Source organism: Lissotriton helveticus, chromosome 12 (assembly GCF_964261635.1).
Source record: "Lissotriton helveticus chromosome 12, aLisHel1.1, whole genome shotgun sequence".
NCBI classification, from domain to species: Eukaryota; Metazoa; Chordata; class Amphibia; order Caudata; family Salamandridae; genus Lissotriton; species Lissotriton helveticus.
Window position 1 is genome coordinate 852961392 of NC_136073.1, and position 21877 is coordinate 852983268.

Sequence of the window (21877 nt, forward strand, 5' to 3'; positions counted from 1 at the left end):
TTCAGAGATGTCTCCCAGGCTGGACGAGCCGCCAAGAAGCGCGTGATTAAAGCGCCAAGAAGCTGATGCCAGCGTTCGAGGAGCAGCATCTCTATTGCAAGCTAGGCGCCGTGCACGGATATCACTTGTGCAAGAAGCCTTGGATATATATTACACAGCAACAGTCACCATAAGAGTGGTGAAAAGTGTCAGCTGAAGAAGCTCCGAACTCCTAAGGTACAGAAGTAACCATCTTCAGCATCTTGTAGGGTGCACTTTAGTGAAGCGATGCGCTCGTGCAAAGACAGCTGATGGTGGCGCCCGACACTCGTGCAAGAGACAGCGGGTGGTGCTGCTGGACCCTGTGCAAGAGAGGGAGAGAGCGGTGACCCTGGTGGACACTCGTGCAAGAGACACAAGACCGTGAAACAGGCGCTCGGCGGTGGAGCTGGGCACTAGTGAAAGAGGCACTGGCCGGCGGTTCTGCCCTCTTGTGCAACAGACACCAGCCGGTGCCTGACAGAAGTGCTGGTCGTGTGAGTCAGGCCAAACGGACTCACTAATCACCTCAGAAGCAGCAGGGTGAGGATCGACGCCCCCAGTGAGACGCGTACTCTGGTTTCACCCCAGTGCAAGAGAGTGAACAGTGGTGACCTCTGGGGGAAGAAGCACAAAGATGGTGAGGGCGCTGCTGTTCATCACTATCCTTGGGGTCGCCCCTCACACCAGTGCTCACGAGCCCGGACCCGACGAGAAAGAAGGTAAGTAAAGATGGGTCATTGTGCTCCTGGGGGCACTGGCCTGTTTAGTTAAAGCGGCACTCACTCGACCTCCATTCCAGGCACTCAGCCACTCTCAAGTGGAGGCACTCAATCACCACCCTACCGTGTTGGCACTCAGCCTATCTCAACTTCTGCCACTCACTCACCTACTCTGCTGGCACTCATCCACTCTCCAGTGCTGGCACTCCGCCACCCTCCACTTCTGCCACTCATCTACTCTGCTGGCACTCATCCACTCTCCAGTGCTGGCACTCCGCCACCCTCCACTTCTGCCACTCATCTACTCTGCTGGCACTCATCCACTCTCCAGTGCTGGCACTCCGCCACCCTCCACTTCTGCCACTCATCTACTCTGCTGGCACTCATCCACTCTCCAGTGCTGGCACTCCGCCACCCTCCACTTCTGCCACTCACCTACTCTGCTGGCACTCATCCACTCTCCAGTGCTGGCACTCCGCCACCCTCCACTTCTGCCACTCACCTACTCTGCTGGCACTCATCCACTCTCCAGTGCTGGCACTCCGCCACCCTCCACTTCTGCCACTCACCTACTCTGCTGGCACTCATCCACTCTCCAGTGCTGGCACTCCGCCACCCTCCACTTCTGCCACTCACCTACTCTGCTGGCACTCATCCACTCTCCAGTGCTGGCACTCCGCCACCCTCCACTTCTGCCACTCACCTACTCTGCTGGCACTCATCCACTCTCCAGTGCTGGCACTCCGCCACCCTCCACTTCTGCCACTCACCTACTCTGCTGGCACTCATCCACTCTCCAGGGCTGGCACTCCACCACCTCCACTTCTGCCACTCACTCCTCTACTCTGCTGGCACTCAGCCACTCTCCAGGGCTGGCACTCCACCACCTCCACTTCTGCCACTCACTCCTCTACTCTGCTGGCACTCATCCACTCTCCAGTGTTGGCACTCCACCACCCCCACTTCTGCCACTCACTCCTCTACTCTGCTGGCACGCAGCCACTCTCCAGGGCTGGCACTCCACCACCTCTACTTCTGCCACTCACTCCTCTACTCTGCTGGCACTCATCCACTTTCCAGTGTTGACACTCCACCACCTCCACTTCTGACACTCACTCCTCTACTCTGCTGGCACTCAGCCACTCTCCAGGGCTGGCACTCCACCACCCCCACTTCTGCCACTCACTCCTCTACTCTGCTGGCACGCAGCCACTCTCCAGGGCTGGCACTCCACCACCTCTACTTCTGCCACTCACTCCTCTACTCTGCTGGCACTCATCCACTCTCCAGTGTTGACACTCCACCACCTCCACTTCTGACACTCACTCCTCTACTCTGCTGGCACTCAGCCACTCTCCAGGGCTGGCACTCCACCACCTCCACTTCTGCCACTCACTCCTCTACTCTGCTGGCACTCAGCCACTCTCCAGGGCTGGCACTCCACCACCTCCACTTCTGCCACTCACTCCTCTACTCTGCTGGCACTCAGCCACTCTCCAGGGCTGGCACTCCACCACCTCCACTTCTGCCACTCCTCTACTCTGCTGGCACTCAGCCACTCTCCAGGGCTGGCACTCCACCACCTCCACTTCTGCCACTCACTCCTCTACTCTGCTGGCACTCAGCCACTCTCCAGGGCTGGCACTCCACCACCTCCACTTCTGCCACTCCTCTACTCTGCTGGCACTCATCCACTCTCCAGTGTTGACACTCCACCACCTCCACTTCTGCCACTCACTCCTCTACTCTGCTGGCACTCAGCCACTCTCCAGGGCTGGCACTCCACCACCTCCACTTCTGCCACTCCTCTACTCTGCTGGCACTCATCCACTCTCCAGTGTTGACACTCCACCACCTCCACTTCTGCCACTCACTCCTCTACTCTGCTGGCACTCAGCCACTCTCCAGGGCTGGCACTCCACCACCTCCACTTCTGCCACTCACTCCTCTACTCTGCTGGCACTCATCCACTCTCCAGGGCTGGCACTCCACCACCTCCACTTCTGCCACTCACTCCTCTACTCTGCTGGCACTCAGCCACTCTCCAGGGCTAGCACTCCACCACCTCCACTTCTGCCACTCACTCCTCTACTCTGCTGGCACTCATCCACTCTTCAGGGCTGGCACTCCACCACCTCCACTTCTGCCACTCACTCCTCTACTCTGCTGGCACTCAGCCACTCTCCAGGGCTGGCACTCCACCACCTCCACTTCTGCCACTCACTCCTCTACTCTGCTGGCACTCAGCCACTCTCCAGGGCTGGCACTCCACCACCTCCACTTCTGCCACTCACTCCTCTACTCTGCTGGCACTCAGCCACTCTCCAGGGCTGGCACTCCACCACCTCCACTTCTGCCACTCACTCCTCTACTCTGCTGGCACTCAGCCACTCTCCAGGGCTGGCACTCCACCACCTCCACTTCTGCCACTCACTCCTCTACTCTGCTGGCACTCAGCCACTCTCCAGGGCTGGCACTCCACCACCTCCACTTCTGCCACTCACTCCTCTACTCTGCTGGCACTCAGCCACTCTCCAGGGCTGGCACTCCACCACCTCCACTTCTGCCACTCACTCCTCTACTCTGCTTGCACTCAGGCACTCTCCAGGACTGGCACTCCACCACCTCCACTTCTGCCACTCACTCCTCTACTCTGCTGGCACTCAGCCACTCTCCAGGGCTGGCACTCCACCACCTCCACTTCTGCCACTCCTCTACTCTGCTGGCACTCATCCACTCTCCAGTGTTGACACTCCACCACCTCAACTTCTGCCACTCACTCCTCTACTCTGCTGGCACTCAGCCACTCTCCAGGGCTGGCACTCCACCACCTCCACTTCTGCCACTCCTCTACTCTACTGGCACTCAGCCACTCTCCAGTGTTGACACTCCACCACCTCCACTTCTGCCACTCACTCCTCTACTCTGCTGGCACTCAGCCACTCTCCAGGGCTGGCACTCCACCACCTCCACTTCTGCCACTCACTCCTCTACTCTGCTGGCACTCATCCACTCTCCAGGGCTGGCACTCCACCACCTCCACTTCTGCCACTCACCTACTCTGCTGGCACCCATCCACTCTCCAGTGTTGACACTCCACCACCTCCACTTCTGCCACTCACTCCTCTACTCTGCCGGCACTCATCCACTCTCCAAGGCTGGCACTCCACCACCTCCACTTCTGCCACTCACTCCTCTACTCTGCTGGCACTCATCCACTCTCCAGGGCTGGCACTCCACCACCTCCACTTCTGCCACTCACTCCTCTACTCTGCTGGCACTCATCCACTCTCCAGGGCTGGCACTCCACCACCTCCACTTCTGCCACTCACTCCTCTACTCTGCTGGCACTCATCCACTCTCCAGGGCTGGCACTCCACCACCTCCACTTCTGCCACTCACTCCTCTACTCTGCCGGCACTCATCCACTCTCCAGGGCTGGCACTCCACCACCTCCACTTCTGCCACTCACTCCTCTACTCTGCCGGCACTCATCCACTCTCCAGGGCTGGCACTCCACCACCTCCACTTCTGCCACTCACTCCTCTACTCTGCTGGCACTCATCCACTCTCCAGTGTTGACACTCCACCACCTCCACTTCTGCCACTCACTCCTCTACTCTGCTGGCACTCATCCACTCTCCAGTGTTGACACTCCACCACCTCCACTTCTGCCACTCACTCCTCTACTCTGCTGGCACTCAGCCACTCTCCAGGGCTGGCACTCCACCACCTCCACTTCTGCCACTCACTCCTCTACTCTGCTGGCACTCAGCCACTCTCCAGGGCTGGCACTCCACCACCTCCACTTCTGCCACTCACTCCTCTACTCTGCTGGCACTCATCCACTCTCCAGTGTTGGCACTCCACCACCCTCCACTTCTGACACTCCTCTACTCTGCCGGCACTCATTTACTCGCTACTGCTGGCACACCCTCTCTCCCATGCTGGCCCTTCCATAGCTGATACTCACGTACGCTTTCATGTGGGCACTCATCCATCGTCCAGGGCTGACATTCATCCATTCTCCACTGCTGGAACTCATTCCTCTGCAGTGCTGACACACTCTGCCCACTGCCGGCACACACCCCTCTGTAGTGCTGACACTCACCCGCTGCTGACACTCACCCCCTCCAGTGCTGATACGTACACACTGCCTACTGCTGACACTCACCCCTTCAACTGCTGATACTCTCTGCTGACACTCACCCCTTTCCAATGTCGACACTTAATCGCTACTCACTGCAGTCACTTAGCCCTCTCCAGTGCTGAACCTTACTACACACTGTCCACTGCTGACACTCACTCCCTTCAGTGCTGATACTCTCTGCCCACTGCTGACACTCACCCCTCTCTAGTGCTGACACTTACCCGCTACCCACTGCTGACACTCACCCCTCTCCAGTACTGACACCCTCTGCCCACTGCTGATACTCACCCCCTCCAGTGCTGACACTTACCCGCAACCCACTGCGGACACTCACCCCTCTGCAGTGCTGACACCCTCTGCCCACTGCTGACACCCTCTGTCCACTGCTGACACTCACCCCCTCCAGTGCTAACAGTCTCTGCCCAATTCTGACACCCATCCCTCTTCAGTTCTTACACTTACACACTGCCTGCTGCTGACACTCACCCCTCTGCAGTGCTGACACCCTCTGCCCACTGCTGACACCATCTGTCCACTGCTAACACTCACCCCCTCCAGTGCTGACATCTCTGCCCACTGCTGACACTCACCCCTCTCCAGTGTTGTACTTACCCACTGCTCACTGCTGACACTCACCCCTCTCCAGTGCTGACACCCTCTGCCCACTGTTGACACTCACCTCTCTCCAATGCTGACATCCTTTGCCCACTGCTGACACTCACCCCCGTCCAGTGCTGACACTTACCCACTTCCCACTGTTGACACTCAACCATATCCAGTGTTGCACTTACCCACTACCCGCTTCTGACTCTCACCCCTCTGCAGTGCTGACACTCTCTGCCCACTGCTGACACTCATCCCTCTGCAGTGCTGACACTCTCTGCCCACTGCTGACACTCATCCATCTGCAGTGCTGACACTCTCTGCCCACTGCCAACACTCACCCCTCTCCAGTGCTGACACTTACCCACTACCCGCATCTGACTCTCACCCCTCTGCAGGGCTGACACTCTCTGCCCACTGCTGACACTCACCCCTCTGCAGTGCTGACACTCTCTGCCCACTGCTGACACTCACCCCTCTGCAGTGCTGACACTCTCCGCCCACTGCCAACACTCACCTCTCTCCAGTGCTGACATCCTCTGCCCACTGCCGACACTCACTCCTCTCCAGTGCTGACACTTACCCACTACCCGCTTCTGACACTCACCCCTCTGCAGTGCTGACACTCTCTGCCCACTGCCAATACTCACCTCTCTCCAGTGCTGACATCCTCTGCCCACTGCCGACACTCACTCCTCTCCAGTGCTGACACTTACCCACTACCCGCTTCTGACACTCGCCCCTCTGCAGTGCTGACACTCACCTCACTCCAGTGTTGCACTTACCCACTATATTTGTAACAAGGGGGGAGAGAGAGAGACTATAGTGGATTCATTCTCCCTAGGCAATCTAAATAAACAAAAATAGAATCCACTGGGGATTAGAAAAGTGGTCCCTACTGTGGTGGGGAGCACTTTGTGTTGTTTAAATACCCCTCACACACCATCATTGGGGTCTTCGCACCCCTCTACGGGATGCGGCGTGCTGCGACCAAACGAATACGTGGGAGCACTTTATAGTGTTGACTATGTGTGGTGGTGTGTGAGGTACTAAATGTGAGTAGTGAGGTGAGGGTGATATTAAAAAATACCTGGCCAAGGGTTGAACAAAAATTGAATAAAGCCCCGGCTGATATTGTTAAAAACGTGCTAGGCGAGGTAGAGACTGTATAATTATGTACAGTTACCTCTTAAGTGCGTCGACATGGACATGTTTCGGAGTATCCAACTCCTTCTTCAGGACGGGAAAGCACTAAAATTCCCTCCTTACTCACATCAAATATTTATTTAAAAGTGTATTATACAAAAATATATATATTAATTTAGGTGTAAATGTGCCTAATATGTATATAAGTGAAAAAGTCCTATCGCCCAGTTGGCGAAAGAATTCAGACCTGGAGGAGAAAACAAAATATTGAATCAATATCTACCTTTGTAGAAGGCATAGATATCCAGGCAGGTAGCAACGATCTAGATAAGAAAATATGCTAATACATATGGTATATATAGAGGATTAAATGTGAGCCTCCATTCCTGTAAATAATGACAAATAAACAAACAACAGACACACATATAACACTTAAGTGATAATGGATTTTGAAATGGTGATGATAAACATAACCTGGATGTAAAAGGGTTATCTTACTTATTGTTTTAGGTTACTTTGCCTCATGAGCTTTTGCGCATTAAAAATATTTATATATATTGGGGCATCCCATCTGGCTAGGAATCAGCGATCTGTAGGTATGAGGAGAGTCAGATTTTAGTATCCATTCCACACCTTCAGACAATTCTGGTTACCCAATGCCCCCATAGTATAACTCACGGTCTCTGAAGAAACTGTTCTCCTTCTGCCCCTCAGCGCTGCTCCGACGATTGTGATGGCCCTGGAGGCAGTCGCACTTATATATCATCCCTAATTGTTTAAATGCGCGGTAAAAACAATCAATTACCGGTCGGAAATGCCCAGATATGGGTGTGCCGATCCGGTGAGTCGTAAGGAGTATTAACTTATTGTTAGCGCATGCTCACATCCGCAGAAACGCAGCGCGCATGCGCGAAAGAGAAGTGTTCCGCTCTCGCATGCGCGGTGGGCGGGAGGAAAAACGCTGCGCTCGAAATGATGTCGAGCAATGGCTGGTTAGTGGACGAGGTATATTTGTATGCCAGGACACTATATAAACGAAAAGTTGGGGAACAGAAGTTTTCAATGGAAATTTAGACAAAATAATGCTTCCTAAGGAACTTAGGCATGATACAAAAGGTAGGGGTATCAGGACTTTTTAAAGAGATTTAGGCACATAAGGGTATTTTCAATGAAATTTCTGCATGGTAAAAACACTTGTCTACCAGAGCAGTATGTAAAAGAAAAGTTAGTAGTTGTTGCTGGGGGATCAGGAGTTTTCAAAGAAACTTAGGCATACTGGTGTTTTCAATCGAACCTTGGCATAATAATGTATAAAGGCTTAAAGAGAATAAGCCATGCCAGATCAGAAAAAAGGTATGTATCATGTTAGTTGGGACCATGGTATGGCATCGTTGAGTCCGACCACATGGGTACCTAGACGAAACACCCAACGTTGCTCTTTTTCAAATAAACCAACCTAAGATATCAATTGTTCAATGACCGTCCAGGCCAGTTCATTAACGCAGTGTTGTCTGTCTAGAAAATGGGCTGCCATTTTTGTGGTGGTTTTTCGACATCTCACATTACTTTTATGTTCATTTATCCTCACCTTTATTGATCTGGTGGTCATGCCCACGTACTCTAAACCACAGGGGCACGTGATCAGATATACCACATTCTTGCTATTGCAATTTGTGAATTTTCTCTGTTCCCACACGCTCCCATTCCTGAAGGTTAGTGAAAGACTCTTTTTGGTCAAATGGCAACTGCTACAGTTTCCGCAGGGGTAATGTCCATGTATACCCTGTAGTCTTGGTTGTTTGTTTGTTTCGGGACGGGGTCTGGAGTGCACCAGAGTGTCTTTAAGGCTTTTTCCTCGTCTATGGGCAAACAAAGGTTTTTCAAGATTGAGTGTGCCACTAGTCAGGGTTCTCCAGTGTCTGTTCACAAGTTTCGAAACCATGTTCGATTGTGCGCTGAAAGTGGTCACACAGACTGGCCTTTCCAATGTTTCATTTTTAATGATCTTATCCTCCAGTAGGGCCTCCCTGTTATTGTTCCTAGCCCTCTTCATGGCCTTATCTATCACTTTGTTAGGATAGTGTCTTTGCTGCAGTTTCTTTTTCAGGTCTTGTGCTTGTGCCTTGTATCTGCTGATATCACTACAGTTTCGCCTCAAGCGGAGAAATTGCCCATATGGCAAATTCTCGCGTAGGTGGCGAGGGTGGAAACTGTCGAAACGCAGGAGGCAGTTCCTGGCTGTAGGTTTAAAGTGTGTTTCCGTTTTAAGAGTACCTGCCTCATGGTAGATGTTTAGATCCAGAAAAACCATGCTTTCTTTAGACATTGTATGGGTGAACTTCAGATAGGCGTTCTGTTGGTTTAGCCAAACTAGAAAGGGACCTACTGTCTCAATTCCTCCTTCCCAGATAACCAAGACATCGTCTATATATCTTTTCCACAGTTGTATATGGTTTTTGAACGGGTTAACTGGGTTCAGAATTTTTGTTGTTTCCAAATGATGTACATATAGGCCCGCCAGGCTCGGCGCGAAAGTACTGCCCATACTGGTACCATGGCATTGTAAATACAAGGTGCCTTCATATTCAAAGAAGTTTTTAGTTAGGGCTGTGGAAATACATTCCATGACAACCGGACGTGGTGTCTGATACCTCCATGGGGTGGAGTATAATACCTCCTCGATAATGAGTAGGGTCTCATGGTGAGGTAGACTGGTATACAGACTCTCCACGTCCAAACTCAGCAACATTTGATTGTCTGGGTTGAAAGGGAGGTCTTGTAGAAGTTGGAGTACAGATTTCGTGTCTTTCAGATACGTATCTGTTCTTTGCACCAGCGGTCTCAGGAAGGCATCTGCAAATTTTGACAGGGGCTCTAAAATGGATGAGATACCTGATACTATAGGTCTTCCAGGTGGTTTTGTTAGACTCTTGTGAATCTTGGGTATGCTGTAGAAATAAGGGGTGCGAGGATTCTTCTGTATTAGAAACTCTCCCTCTTTCTTAGAGAGCCAGTCATGAGCCAGAGCCTCTTCAACCATCGCTCCTATGTTTATCCGTATTTGTTCAGTTGGATCATTCGGTAGGATATGATAGTTCCTCTCGTCAGACAAGAGACGTCTACATTCTTGATCGTAGGCTGTGGAGGTCTGCAAGACTATTGCTCCCCCTTTGTCTGCTGGTTTGATTGTTATGTCCCTTTTCTGTGATAGTTCTCTTATAGCCTCTGTTTCCAGCTTGCTCATATTCTGGAAAGTTTGCTGGGTCATTGTACTTATTTTACTTAGTTCTGTCATTAGAGCTTTTTCAAAGGCTAATACCTCCACCGGTAGTGTATGATCAGGGGGAGTAAATGTTGATTTTGGTCTTAGACCAGTGTCTGATCTTTCAGGAACTTATTTCTGATTTTGAAAAAAAGCCCTGAGTTTGATACTTCTAATGAATTGCTGTATTTCCGTATTCAAGCGGAAAAAATCGGTTTTGCTCGTTGGTACATAGCCCAGCCCTTTATTAAGAACTTCATTCTGGAGTTCAGTTAAAGGCCATGGAGTGATGTTGATCACTAGGTTCCCCCTCTGCTGGTGGATGCTTGGTTGGGCAACGATCCCGTCATGCTCCTTGTGTGGACCCTCGGGTCGGTTTCCTCTAAGGGTTGCCATGTCACATTCGATCCCCTCCTGTTCCTGCCTCTCTTGGATCCCTGGCCCCATTCTAAAAAATGTTGTTGTTGGTTGAGGACCATTGTTGATTGGTCAGGCACCCATTGTGGATACATTGCGCCCATTGGTCCCATTGGTGGTGGTCCATAGTGATACTGCGAGTATTGTGGTTGGTTCGGGAAAGAGAGAAATTGGGGGGGGCCTTGATAGCCTCTCCATCCTCTCTGTCGTGGGTATTGTGCCCGCTGTTGTCTGTACCCTCCTCTTTTGTAGTTCATATGTTGGCCTTTGTTTGAATTTGAACTAGAGGTACTATTCCCAGAGCCTGTACTGTCTGTATCACTGATATCTTTTGAAACATAGTCAGCTTTGGTATATGGGTAGGTCCCTTCGGGGGTGAACCTATCTTTATCTTTTTTAAGTTTATTAAATTTATTTTGTTTGAGTGATGTCTCAAAATCTGTCATCTCCTTGTTCAGCTCTTCTAACCTCTTTTTTAAGGCAGTTGGGGTTATATAGGTCTTCAGCTGAACCTCAATTTTCTGAATATCAATTTTGAGTTCCTGAGCTTTCCTAGCCGCTGTTTGCACAATAAGGACCAACCAGTCTCGTGTGCAATGCCAGGAAACCAGGGACCAGGCTTTTTTGAAAACCAAATCATCTTGGAAAATAAAAGGCTCATTTTTTACTATGAGTCCCTGTGGAGCTATTTTATGCCTTAAGTACTCCGTCATGAGAAGGCCATGCAGTGCTGTCCTGATCTGTACCTTTCGTAAATTACTAAATTCATCCCAGTCTGCACCCGCAGATCCCGGGTCGTTGTTACTTAATCCCTCAAAGGGATTTACCGCTGTCAAAATTCTATCAATTTCGTCTTCTCCAAACGTGAGACCATGTTCATCTTCCATTATGATGTCACTAGTGTTTGACTATGTGTGTCCAGAAAAAACTCCCACAGCTGTACGCTGTCTAGGACATATTTGTAACAAGGGGGGAGAGAGAGAGACTCTAAATAAACAAAAATAGAATCCACTGGGGATTAGAAAAGTGGTCCCTACTGTGGTGGGGAGCACTTCGTGTTGTTTAAATACCCCTCACACACCAAAAGGGCCCTTGGTGTCATTCTACCATCATTGGGGTCTTCGCACCCCTCTACGGGATGCGGCGTGCTGCGACCAAACGAATACGCTGGAGCACTTTATAGTGTTGACTATGTGTGGTGGTGTGTGAGGTACTAAATGTGAGTAGTGAGGTGAGGGTGATATTAAAAAATACCTGGCCAAGGGTTGAACAAAAATCAAATATTTATTTAAAAGTGTATTATACAAAAATATATATATATATTTAGGTGTAAATGTGCCTAATATGTATATAAGTGAAAAAGTCCTATCGCCCAGTTGGCGAAAGAATTCAGACCTGGAGGAGAAAACAAAATATTGAATCAATATCTACCTTTGTAGAAGGCATAGATATCCAGGCAGGTAGCAACGATCTAGATAAGAAAATATGCTAATACATATAGTATATATAGAGGATTAAATGTGAGCCTCCATTCCTGTAAATAATGACAAATAAGCAAACAACAGACACACATATAACACTTAAGTGATAATGGATTTTGAAATGGTGATGATAAACATAACCTGGATGTAAAAGGGTTATCTTACTTATTGTTTTAGGTTACTTTGCCTCATGAGCTTTTGCGCATTAAAATCCGCAGAAAGGCAGCGCGCATGCGCGAAAGAGAAGTGTTCCGCTCGCGCATGCGCGGTGGGCGGGAGGAAAAACGCTGCGCTCGAAATGATGTCGAGCAAAGGCTGGTTAGTGGACGAGGTATATTTGTATAATACACTTTTAAATAAATATTTGATGTGAGTAAGGAGGGAATTTGAGTGCTTTCCCGTCCTGAAGAAGGAGTTGGATACTCCGAAACATGTCCATGTCGACGCACTTAAGAGGTAACTGTACATAATTATACAGTCACTACCTCGCCTAGCACGTTTTTAACAATATCAGCCGGGGCTTTATTAAATTTTTGTTCAACCCGTAGCCAGGTATTTTTTAATATCACCCTCACCTCACTACTCACATTTAGTACCTCACACACCACCACACATAGTCAACACTATAAAGTGCTCCCGCGTATTCGTTTGGTCGCAGCACGCCGCATCCCGTAGAGGGGTGCGAAGACCCCAATGATGGTAGAATGACATCAAGGGCCCTTTTGGTGTGTGAGGGGTATTTAAACAACACGAAGTGCTCCCCACCACAGTAGGGACCACTTTTCTAATCCCCAGTGGATTCTATTTTTGTTTATTTAGATTGCACTTACCCACTACCCACTTCTGACACTCACTGCTCTGCAGTGCTGACACTCTCTGCCCACTGCTGACACTCACCCCTCTGCAGTGCTGCCACTCTCTGCCCACTGCCAGCACTCACCTCTCTCCAGTGCTGGCACCCTCTGCCCAATGCTGACACTTACCTCTTCTGCAGAGGTGGCACCTACCCACTACCTGCTGGTGACACTCATCCCTCTGCAGTGCTAACACTTTCTGCCCACTGCTGACATTACCCCTCACCAGTGCTCACACTTATTCGTTTCTCACTGCTAACACTCCCCCCTCTACAGTGCTGACACTCTTGTCCCACTGCCGATTCTTACCCCACTCCAGTGCTAACACTCTCTGCCCACTGATGACACTCACCCATCTGCCATGCTGACACTCTCTGCTCACTGCTGACAGTCACCCCTGTCCAGTGCTGACACTCACCGCTCTCCTGTATAAAACCTATGCTTGATACCACACACACACACACACACCCGTGCACTATGGTGCAAGGGTGTGTGCATTGACACAAGGCAACCTAAGGTACCTCAACACTAGAGAAGAGAGCACCAGCCCCATACCCAGTTGACATGGTGCTTTGTTCTCTCTCCTTTTCCAGCACATCTGTCCCTTCACTCTTCCAGGCCAGGCACTCCTCACAGATGCTTCCTACCAGTATGATGGACATGTGACCCTCACACCTTGTAGTCCTCATTGTCTTAAGTAACATCTACTATATATCGAGTTACACACTTGTGTCACTCATTGTCTCTGAATATATTTGATTTGTGGTGTACAGCACTCTGACACTCTACATTGGGATGATAGGTAAATGTGAGAGAGGGGCTAAGGAGAGGCGAGGGGCACTATTGAAAGGTGAATAAGACACACTGGCACTTAGTGGCTGGCTCATCAACAAGCCGACCAGGTCGCACACTATGGCATAGGCTCCAGCGGATGGAGAAGACCGTCATCTCCCTGGTTTAATGATGAACTTAAAGCCATGAGACAAGAGTGCAAAAAGCTCAAAAGAACTTGGCGTAAACATTATCAACCAGTGGATAAGGAGCCTATAAGAAAGAACATTCCTCTTATCACAGAGGAATAAATATAGCAAAAGCAAATTCTTTCGCCAGCGAAAACCTGGGGTCCAAAAATTAGTTTAGAGAGGTTTGCAAAATTAAAAAAAAATTACGAATCCGTTCACTCTCGCTCAGACATTAGAAGCTTCGCCTAAGCTCTGCCCTCAACTATGTGACATTTTTTAGAAGAACATCTGTAATATTGTGGAGGCATCGCGTGGTTTGGGCTCAGAAAACATAGCCCAAGTTTCGGGACAAGAGGTTGTTACCGAGATCAATAAGAAGCCATTTAGTTGGTCTGATAACAACCCCTCAGCATCTAGTGCAGGGGTCTCCAACCAGTAGCTCGTGAGCTATTGTAGCTCTCAAGCTAACTCTGAGTAGCTCACCTGTGTGCAGCCCAGCTTATTAAATTAGAAAGCTTTTGCTTGGTTGAATTAATATACGTATAAAAGAATGGAGATTATGTAACAAAATAAGCATTAGTAGCTCTTAGTGCGTTTCATTGAACATAAATAGCTCTCAGTACAGAAACGTTTGGAGACCCCGGATCTAGTCCCGACAGCTCCCCCCTCCTGTTGCTCGCTGCTGGAGTTCTCCCCTTTTTCTTTAGAAGACTCATTGCACGCCCGTAGAGTCTACAAATCGGGTCCCCCAAGGATCCATGTCCTCCTCAAATTCTAGCTAATCACGCGGAGGCCATCAATCCTGCACTAAATAAATTATTAAATGAACCTTTATGACAGGCTATTGTCCCAAAGTGCTGGCAGAGAGCTAAGCCGATACCGCTGTTGAAGAAGCCATCGGCAGATAAATCCATCTTGGCCAATTATAGACGGATCTCTTTGCTGCCGGCTTTCTAAAAAATTCTTGAGAAACGGATAAATTCGAAGCTCTCCAGATATCTGGGGGGTCAATCAGCTGCTTCATTCATCACACTCTGGTTTTCGTCCGGGTTTCAGCACAGAATCAGCTTTAGTTGAAGTCTCTGATGTTATTAAACTTGCTGTGGATAGTGGAAAGCAGGTGGCCTTACTGCTGCTGGACATTTCGGCTGCATTCGATACAGTTTCCCATTCTATCCTGTTGCAACGCTTGCAGGATATCGGGATAGGTGGCACTGCTCTGATGTGGCTACGTTCTTTCCTCTCGGATAGATCTCAATCGGTGTGGATAACACCGTTCCCATCTGAGCCCAAATTCTTGAAGTATGTAGTTCGTCAGGGCTCGGCATTGAGCCCAAAACTGTTTAATATCTACCTTACCCCACTGGCAGCCTTGGTGGAGTCTTTTGGGGTGCAGATTATTTCCTTTGCAGATGATTCACAGTTAATGTTAACATGGCAGGGTGGCGTTTCAACTACCCAAGTTAAATGTAAGTCGTGTTTTTCTGCAGTGTTTAATTGGATGTCTCGGAACAATCTCCAATGTAAAACTAGCAACACAGAGGTGTTGGTTTTTGGTTCCCCCCCCTCCTCGATTGGGAAGGGAGATCTGGCCCAACTCATCCCCCTCTCCTCCGACTCCTTCCACTGTAGTGTGATATTTAGGAGTAAAACTTGATAATAATCTCACTTTCAAATCTCTAGTTGAGAGTGTGGTTGGGACATGTTTTGGCCTCCTCAGGATGTTGAGTAAGTTCCTGTACATGTTCCCTGCTTCCTGTCGAAGGATGGTGAGGCATTCTTTGATAACGTCCCGGCTGGACTATGTGAATGCACTTTACCGGGATCTCCCGGAGTACTTGTTGAAAAGACAGCAGGTGGTGCAGAACGCTGCTGCTCGGCTTTTACTCAAGATTCCCAGTTGTAGAGCGGTGAATGCCCAGCTTAAAGATTTGCATTGGTTGCCGGTCAAGGCAAAAGTGAGATTTAAGGGGCTGACCTCAGCCCACAAAGCTTTTTATGGGCTTCGACCTAACTATGTGTCCAAGACGCTACCCCCAGCTTACAAGAACACTGCGCTCTACGGAGGTTTTGCTGATAGTAGTGCCCACGACAAAGAAGAAAAGATGGGGCGAGTCTTCCTTTTCTGCTATGGCTACCAGAGGCTGGAATTCTTTGCCCTTGTCTCTCAGAGCCATTAATGACATGGAGTCTTTTAGAAGTCAGTTGAAGACCTGGCTTTTTAACCCCATGGATGCTCAGCATATTCCCCTCCTGTGCTGAGATTTGATGATTCCCATTATTCATGACGAGCTGGGCTCGTCATGAGCGTGCGAGGAGGCTACTTCATGACGAGCCCAGCTCGTCATGAGTGTGGAAGGGGTTAATAAGGTGATCTGACTCTCCCCTGTAGATCCCTCATCTCACCGATCCATTAGCGCCGGCTCACTCTATCAAGTAGCCGCGCACGCTATAAATGTTTTTGGATTAGATTTGAAGGTGGTCGTGAGGGAATCTGAAGAAGGAGCCCCGAAGCTCGCCGGGAGCCACCAGCGATGAAGCAGGCCCTGTCCATCGCATCCCATATAGTTTCACCCTATACCTTGAGTAGTGTCCCATCACCCATGGAGGGTCAGGAATCGTGTTGAGTTATCCTTCGAGGTTTACATTCCTGAGATATTACAGTGTAAAGACTTGTCTTAACCACATCCCTAAAACTCACTTCTCCAGTCGCTACTGGGAACTGCTGGGTCATGTTTTTGTCCAAGGTGCTTCGTCACAAGGTCTCCTATGTGCCTGTGTCCATCTTCCCTTTGTAAATGACCACTAGTACCCTGGTGGCCATTTGATTGGATAACGTCATTCTGTCTTTTCATACCATAAACCATACTGTTTCCTGTGGGTTGGAATGTCATTTGATGTTTTCAGATTGTGGGTTTTTGTGTTTAAAATGTTTTTGTGAGTTGTGACTTTTGTGGCTGGTGATCAGTTACTTTGTCTTGAAACCACAGAGTTGTGCCCCAGGGCCGGGCTGGCCATTCTGGCACCCTGGCATTTCCCCGGTAGGCTGCGGGCCAGGGTGGGTTGCTTTCACAGAAGGCTGGCTACCAAGACCCCAAAAGCCCCAATGACCCCATTCTAGTGAGTCTCTCAGAACTCATAATGGGATAATCCTTCAAATATGCTATGAGTGTGAATCAGATTGATTGCATTTTTCTTGGCTCTTTAAGCATGAAAACTGTACATCTTATTGTGTAAAGTGTTCTTTCCTCTCGTGTTCCAGGTCACCTCGAGCACAGGTATGCTAAGGTCGGTAAAGACGTTCGCTTGCACTGCCTGGATTTTGACCCCCATACTCCCGTCGAATGGAGAGTCAATGGCTCCGCCATAGCCCGGGACGACCGTGTGCTGAAGATCAGCGGCGCGCTGCTGACTGTGCTGAGAGCCCAGCATTCTCAAGGAGGAGAGTACAGCTGCCACCGACCAGGCACCGGCGAAGCCTTGGAGCGAACACGTCTGCAGCTGGGCTGTAAGGAAGACTCGTTGAGAGTCTGCATGCGCATGGCGTCTCCCTTAACTGTCCGTAATGCAGCCATCTTCCGAACTATCAAATGCTCTTCCTCAATCTTGAGGTGTCCCTAATTAGAATCCCTGGGAAGATTTGCTATATCCATCCATTCATGCATTCATCCATTCACTCATCCATGCTTGAGTCTTTCTTTCCTTTATGGGCCTGATTGCGATCTTGGAGGACATGGTTGCTCGGTCTGTTACGTCCATCAAATTACAATTCCATTATATCCTATAGAACTTGTAATACGACTGACAGGATATCCGTCACATTTGTGACAGAGTATCCCATCCACCAACATCTTAATCAGACCCTATATACCTGTCTCTCCTTAAGCCCGCATGTTAACTTGTCTATTTATATTTATATAACTGAATCCTCAAAAGTTAAAAGGAAAACGTTTAAATTCACCAGTTATAGTTAGCTAAGCAAACACAATCTTGCATTCTTTGCACATGACTTCACAGATGACATCACAAATTACATCATCAATAACGTCATTAATGCCAGAATGGGAGGATGGCCAGACAGGCCATGGCTATGAAACTTCCAGCACAAATACAAGATGTGCAAAGGGTCATTAACAAGTTCAGGCATTTTACTCTCTTTGCTGCTTCTCTGGGGAAGTCAAGTGCTTGGCTCTGGTTAGAGGACAATTCTTAACTATTGATTACAATTCACTTGTGTTAATTCGGTCTCCTGTAGGAATTAAGGGCCTGATTAATAGTTTGGCGCTGCCTGCTGCCCGCCTGCCTCATTTAGACATGGCAGAAAAGCCATTTTCCAGCAATGGAGCCACAATTGGCCCATCATTGCAAACACTGGACTTGCAGCCTGTCAGCCACAGGGCTGTCAGTCAGTGAACATTGGAAGGCCTGCCCTATTGCAGAGGTCCTTCTGATATACATGTTTCCTGCTCAGGGCACTGGTCAAAACCTGACGGTTCAGAACAGGAAACAATACAGATGACACCCAAGCACTGAGAGAAAATGCCCAGTGTGCTAGGGACATTTGAGTTATTCTTCATAAACAAATCCTAAGTTTGAAGGCTTGCTTCTGAAAATAAAAAAGTTTGCTGAGTGGGGCTGAAACAACATGGCCTCTGTTCTGCAAACTTTGATATCGACTTTCCAGCTTCCAAGGGTGGTTCTTTTCGAGCTGAGACAGAAGTCATTGGACTGCAGAACTGAAGGGCCACCAGCCGAGGTCTAAGTGTGGCCTGAATTTGTAAACTTTTTAAGCAATTCTAAATGACAGAACACAGTTTAGTTACATTGCCTTTTGACAGATGATGGAAATGCAAAATTCATCAACCTTGGTCACATAAGGTTGAAGCGAAAATTATTTACAAATCTAGTCCATATTACAGATTCTCACAGGTCTTACATTTTGCTGCTGAGGGCTATGGCCTTGTCGCTGATCCTGTGTTTCACTAGCCTACCTCTTCCTTTTGACCCATTTGCCCACCCAAGTGTCTGCCCAAGGGGGCTCTATTGGTAACTGCAGTTTCTTGTTCCCTTGTCAGACCCCCCTGAGAGGCCAGTTGCCCAATGTTGGGCAGTTGGATACCCAGAGACGGTGCACTGCTCCTGGAGACTGGCGCGGAATCCACTGCTCAACACGTCCTTCCTCGTCACGTACTGGTAAGGAGCAGGCACGAAACCACTGCGGCCACTATATTACACTGAGCTACGCTGCAAAATCGTGTGCTGTGTATTGCTGTTACTTTCTTAAGGCTATAGTAGTGGAACGTCATGCCCTAAATATTGACTGGCAAAAATATTGTCTCGTAAGTGTTGTTTGCAAACAATTTGCCCTAAGGGAGTTAATAGTAGAAACTCTACACCCAATAGAGTGATCATTTGTAAATGGTCATTAAACCACAATATTTATGTCAGACAATGTTTTTGTATCAATATTCTTACATACAACCACTGATCTAAGCTTTACATGTTTTGCGACGTTACCTTATGTCATGCCTTGCAATGAGAAGCTACGCTATTTTATATTTTAGTATTGGTTTTACTATTCGCAAGCACATACACACCAATGGTAACTTCATGGCACTTTCCAGGGATGGGGGGCTTCTATGGGGCTTATAGAAGGATAGAAACCTGCCTGAAAATAACAGTGGTGTCAAAGCAGCCATTTTGTCAGATGTGCTGCAGTCCACACACCTGTGGGAACACATGCATCTTCAGAAACTCCCTGAAGTTTACAAAAATGTCTTCAGACCAAGTGGGAAAGTAAGTGAGTTCCACAAAGAAGGGCTTTGAATATGGAGTATTTTGGTACAATGGGTTTGTATTTCACCAGTCGGGCAAAGAATCTGTCTTAAGTGGGTGATCTTAAGGGTCTGAGGCCAGATTATACAAAGTGCCCCTAGGCGCAACATCGTGTATGTTCAGTTTTTGTGGCCCGGGGCATTTTGGGATTACGTAAGGTGCCAAAGGTATTTGTGTGTCCCTTTCTATATTATGAATCGCACGTGTGCACATTTAGTGTGCCCTCATTCGTATGAGGGCCTTGTCCCATGTAAATATGGGAATGCTTTGCCTTTGTGCCTATGTCATATCACACGCATGAGTGCAATGGTAAACTAGCCATCAGTAGGTGCGCTCACAGTGCACCACATACAGGTGACGCACAGTTGATCAGATGAAGACACGTGTGTCGCTGGTACCACACCAGCCATACTTCTGCAGGTGGGTGCAGCTACTCCCTGCACCCGCCTGCTGAGGGAGTCTGTATCCCTTTGACTCAGGCCGGGTTCAGTCTGCAGTGAAAGGTAGATCGTGGCTTCAAATAGCGGGTTCACCTTTCACAAATGTGCTGTCCGAATTGCAGGTTCGATGGACAACAATTCACTAAACTTTTCATGCACCTAAATTGTCACTTAGGTGCCTAAATATCTGGATCTATGGTGTACTTCGGATCACTTTGCAAACAGTTTCTCAAGGAGAACTTCCACTTCGAGAATGTATACCATTCTCTATGCGGTGTCGGTATCCCATAGATGTGTCGGTATCCCATCAATGTGTCAGTTTCCCATCGATGTGTCAGTATTCTATCAATGTGTCGGTATCCCATCGATGTGTTGGTATCCTATCGATGTGTCAGTATCCCATCGATGTGTTGGTAGCCCATCGATGTGTCGGTATCTCATTAATGTGTTGGTATACCATTGATGTGTCGGTATCTCACCGATGTGTCAGTATCCCATCGATGTGTCAGTATCCTATCGATGTGTTGGTATCCCATGAATGTGTCAGTATCCCATCGATGTGTTGGTATCCCATCGATGTGTCGGTATCTCATTAATGTGTTGGTATTCCATTGATGTATCGGTATCTCATCGATGTGTCAGTATCCCATCGATGTGTCAGTATCCTATCGATGTGTCAGTATCCCATCGATGTGTTGGTATCCCATCGATGTGTCGGTATCTCATTAATGTGTTGGTATCCCATTGATGTGTCGGTATCCCATCGATGTGTCAGTATCCCATCGATGTGTCAGTATCCTATCGATGTGTTGGTATCCCATCGATGTGTCAGTATCACATCGATGTGTTGGTATCCCATCGATGTGTCGGTATCTCATTAATGTGTTGGTATCCCATTGATGTGTCAGTATCCCATCGATGTGTCAGTTTCCCAACGATGTGTCGGCATCCCATTGACATGTCGGTTTCCCATCAATGTGTCGGTATCCCATCGATGTGTTAGTATTCCATTGATGTGTTGGTGTCCCATCAATAAAAGGGTCCCAGAATGGGAAAAGAATTAGAATCATCAAAAGAACAACAATGTTAAGTCTAAGACAATCATTAGATTATAGTACCATAGTTGTGCCCACGCGCGCAAAAGGGGAAAGGGGTGGTGGGGAAGTGATGGTGTTGTGCAGGAAAAATTGTAACTAGTGCAAGAGAAACATTCATGAGTCGAAAAATAGAATTGCATTTCATACTATATATAATCACAATTTCATTCAAAATGGCTCCCCCTCCAGGGGCCAAAACAATCTTCTAGTAAGCAAGATTAATTCAGTTTACCAGAAGATTGTTTTTTCCAAATTTGTTTTTTCTGACTTGCCTAAGCAGCCTTGTGTGGCCCCCGGAGGGGGAGCCATTTTGAATGAAATTGTGATTATATATAGAATGAAATGCAATTCTATTTTTCGACTCATGAATGTTTCTCTTGCACTAGTTACAATTTTTCCTGCACAACACCATCACTTCCCCACCACCCCTTTCCCCTTTTGCGCGCGTGGGCACAACTATGGTACAATAATCTAATGATTGTCTTAGACTTAACATTGTTATAACCAATTGTAGGTTTTTGGTATGTTGTGAATAAACAACCATACTACTGAGATTCATTTCGTGTATTATGATTAATTTAAAGTTGTTCTTTTGATGATTCTAATTCTTTTCCCAGTCTGGGACCCCTTTATTTCTAACGCTCAGATACCCAGGTCCTTTCGACTTAGTTTGGGTTAAACCCTTTCCTATATACTACATACAGGTGTCCCATCAATGGCGTGAAGCTACAGTAGCATTGCTTGGAGCCATAGTAAGTGGGTTTGGGGGCTATTTTCAGAGCCATAGTATGGGTCATTGGGGGCAGAAGTAGGGTAAGCAGAGTAGGTGATGGAAGATCCAGGGCAGCATTTGCTTTTTGTAGAGACCAACCCATGCAGGAACTAGAAAC

General features: G+C 48.4%; 1 protein-coding gene across 1 annotated transcript in view; it reads left to right on the plus strand.

Moving 5' to 3' along the window:
• Positions 1-21877, plus strand: part of EBI3 (Epstein-Barr virus induced 3) — a 34734-nt gene continuing 12857 nt past the window's right edge. The window contains exons 1-3 of the mRNA XM_078669078.1: positions 1-740; positions 16878-17123; positions 18691-18808. Of these exons, the coding sequence (XP_078525204.1) occupies positions 656-740; positions 16878-17123; positions 18691-18808 (449 nt within the window). The 5' untranslated portion in view covers positions 1-655. The remainder of the gene's footprint in view (positions 741-16877; positions 17124-18690; positions 18809-21877) is intronic.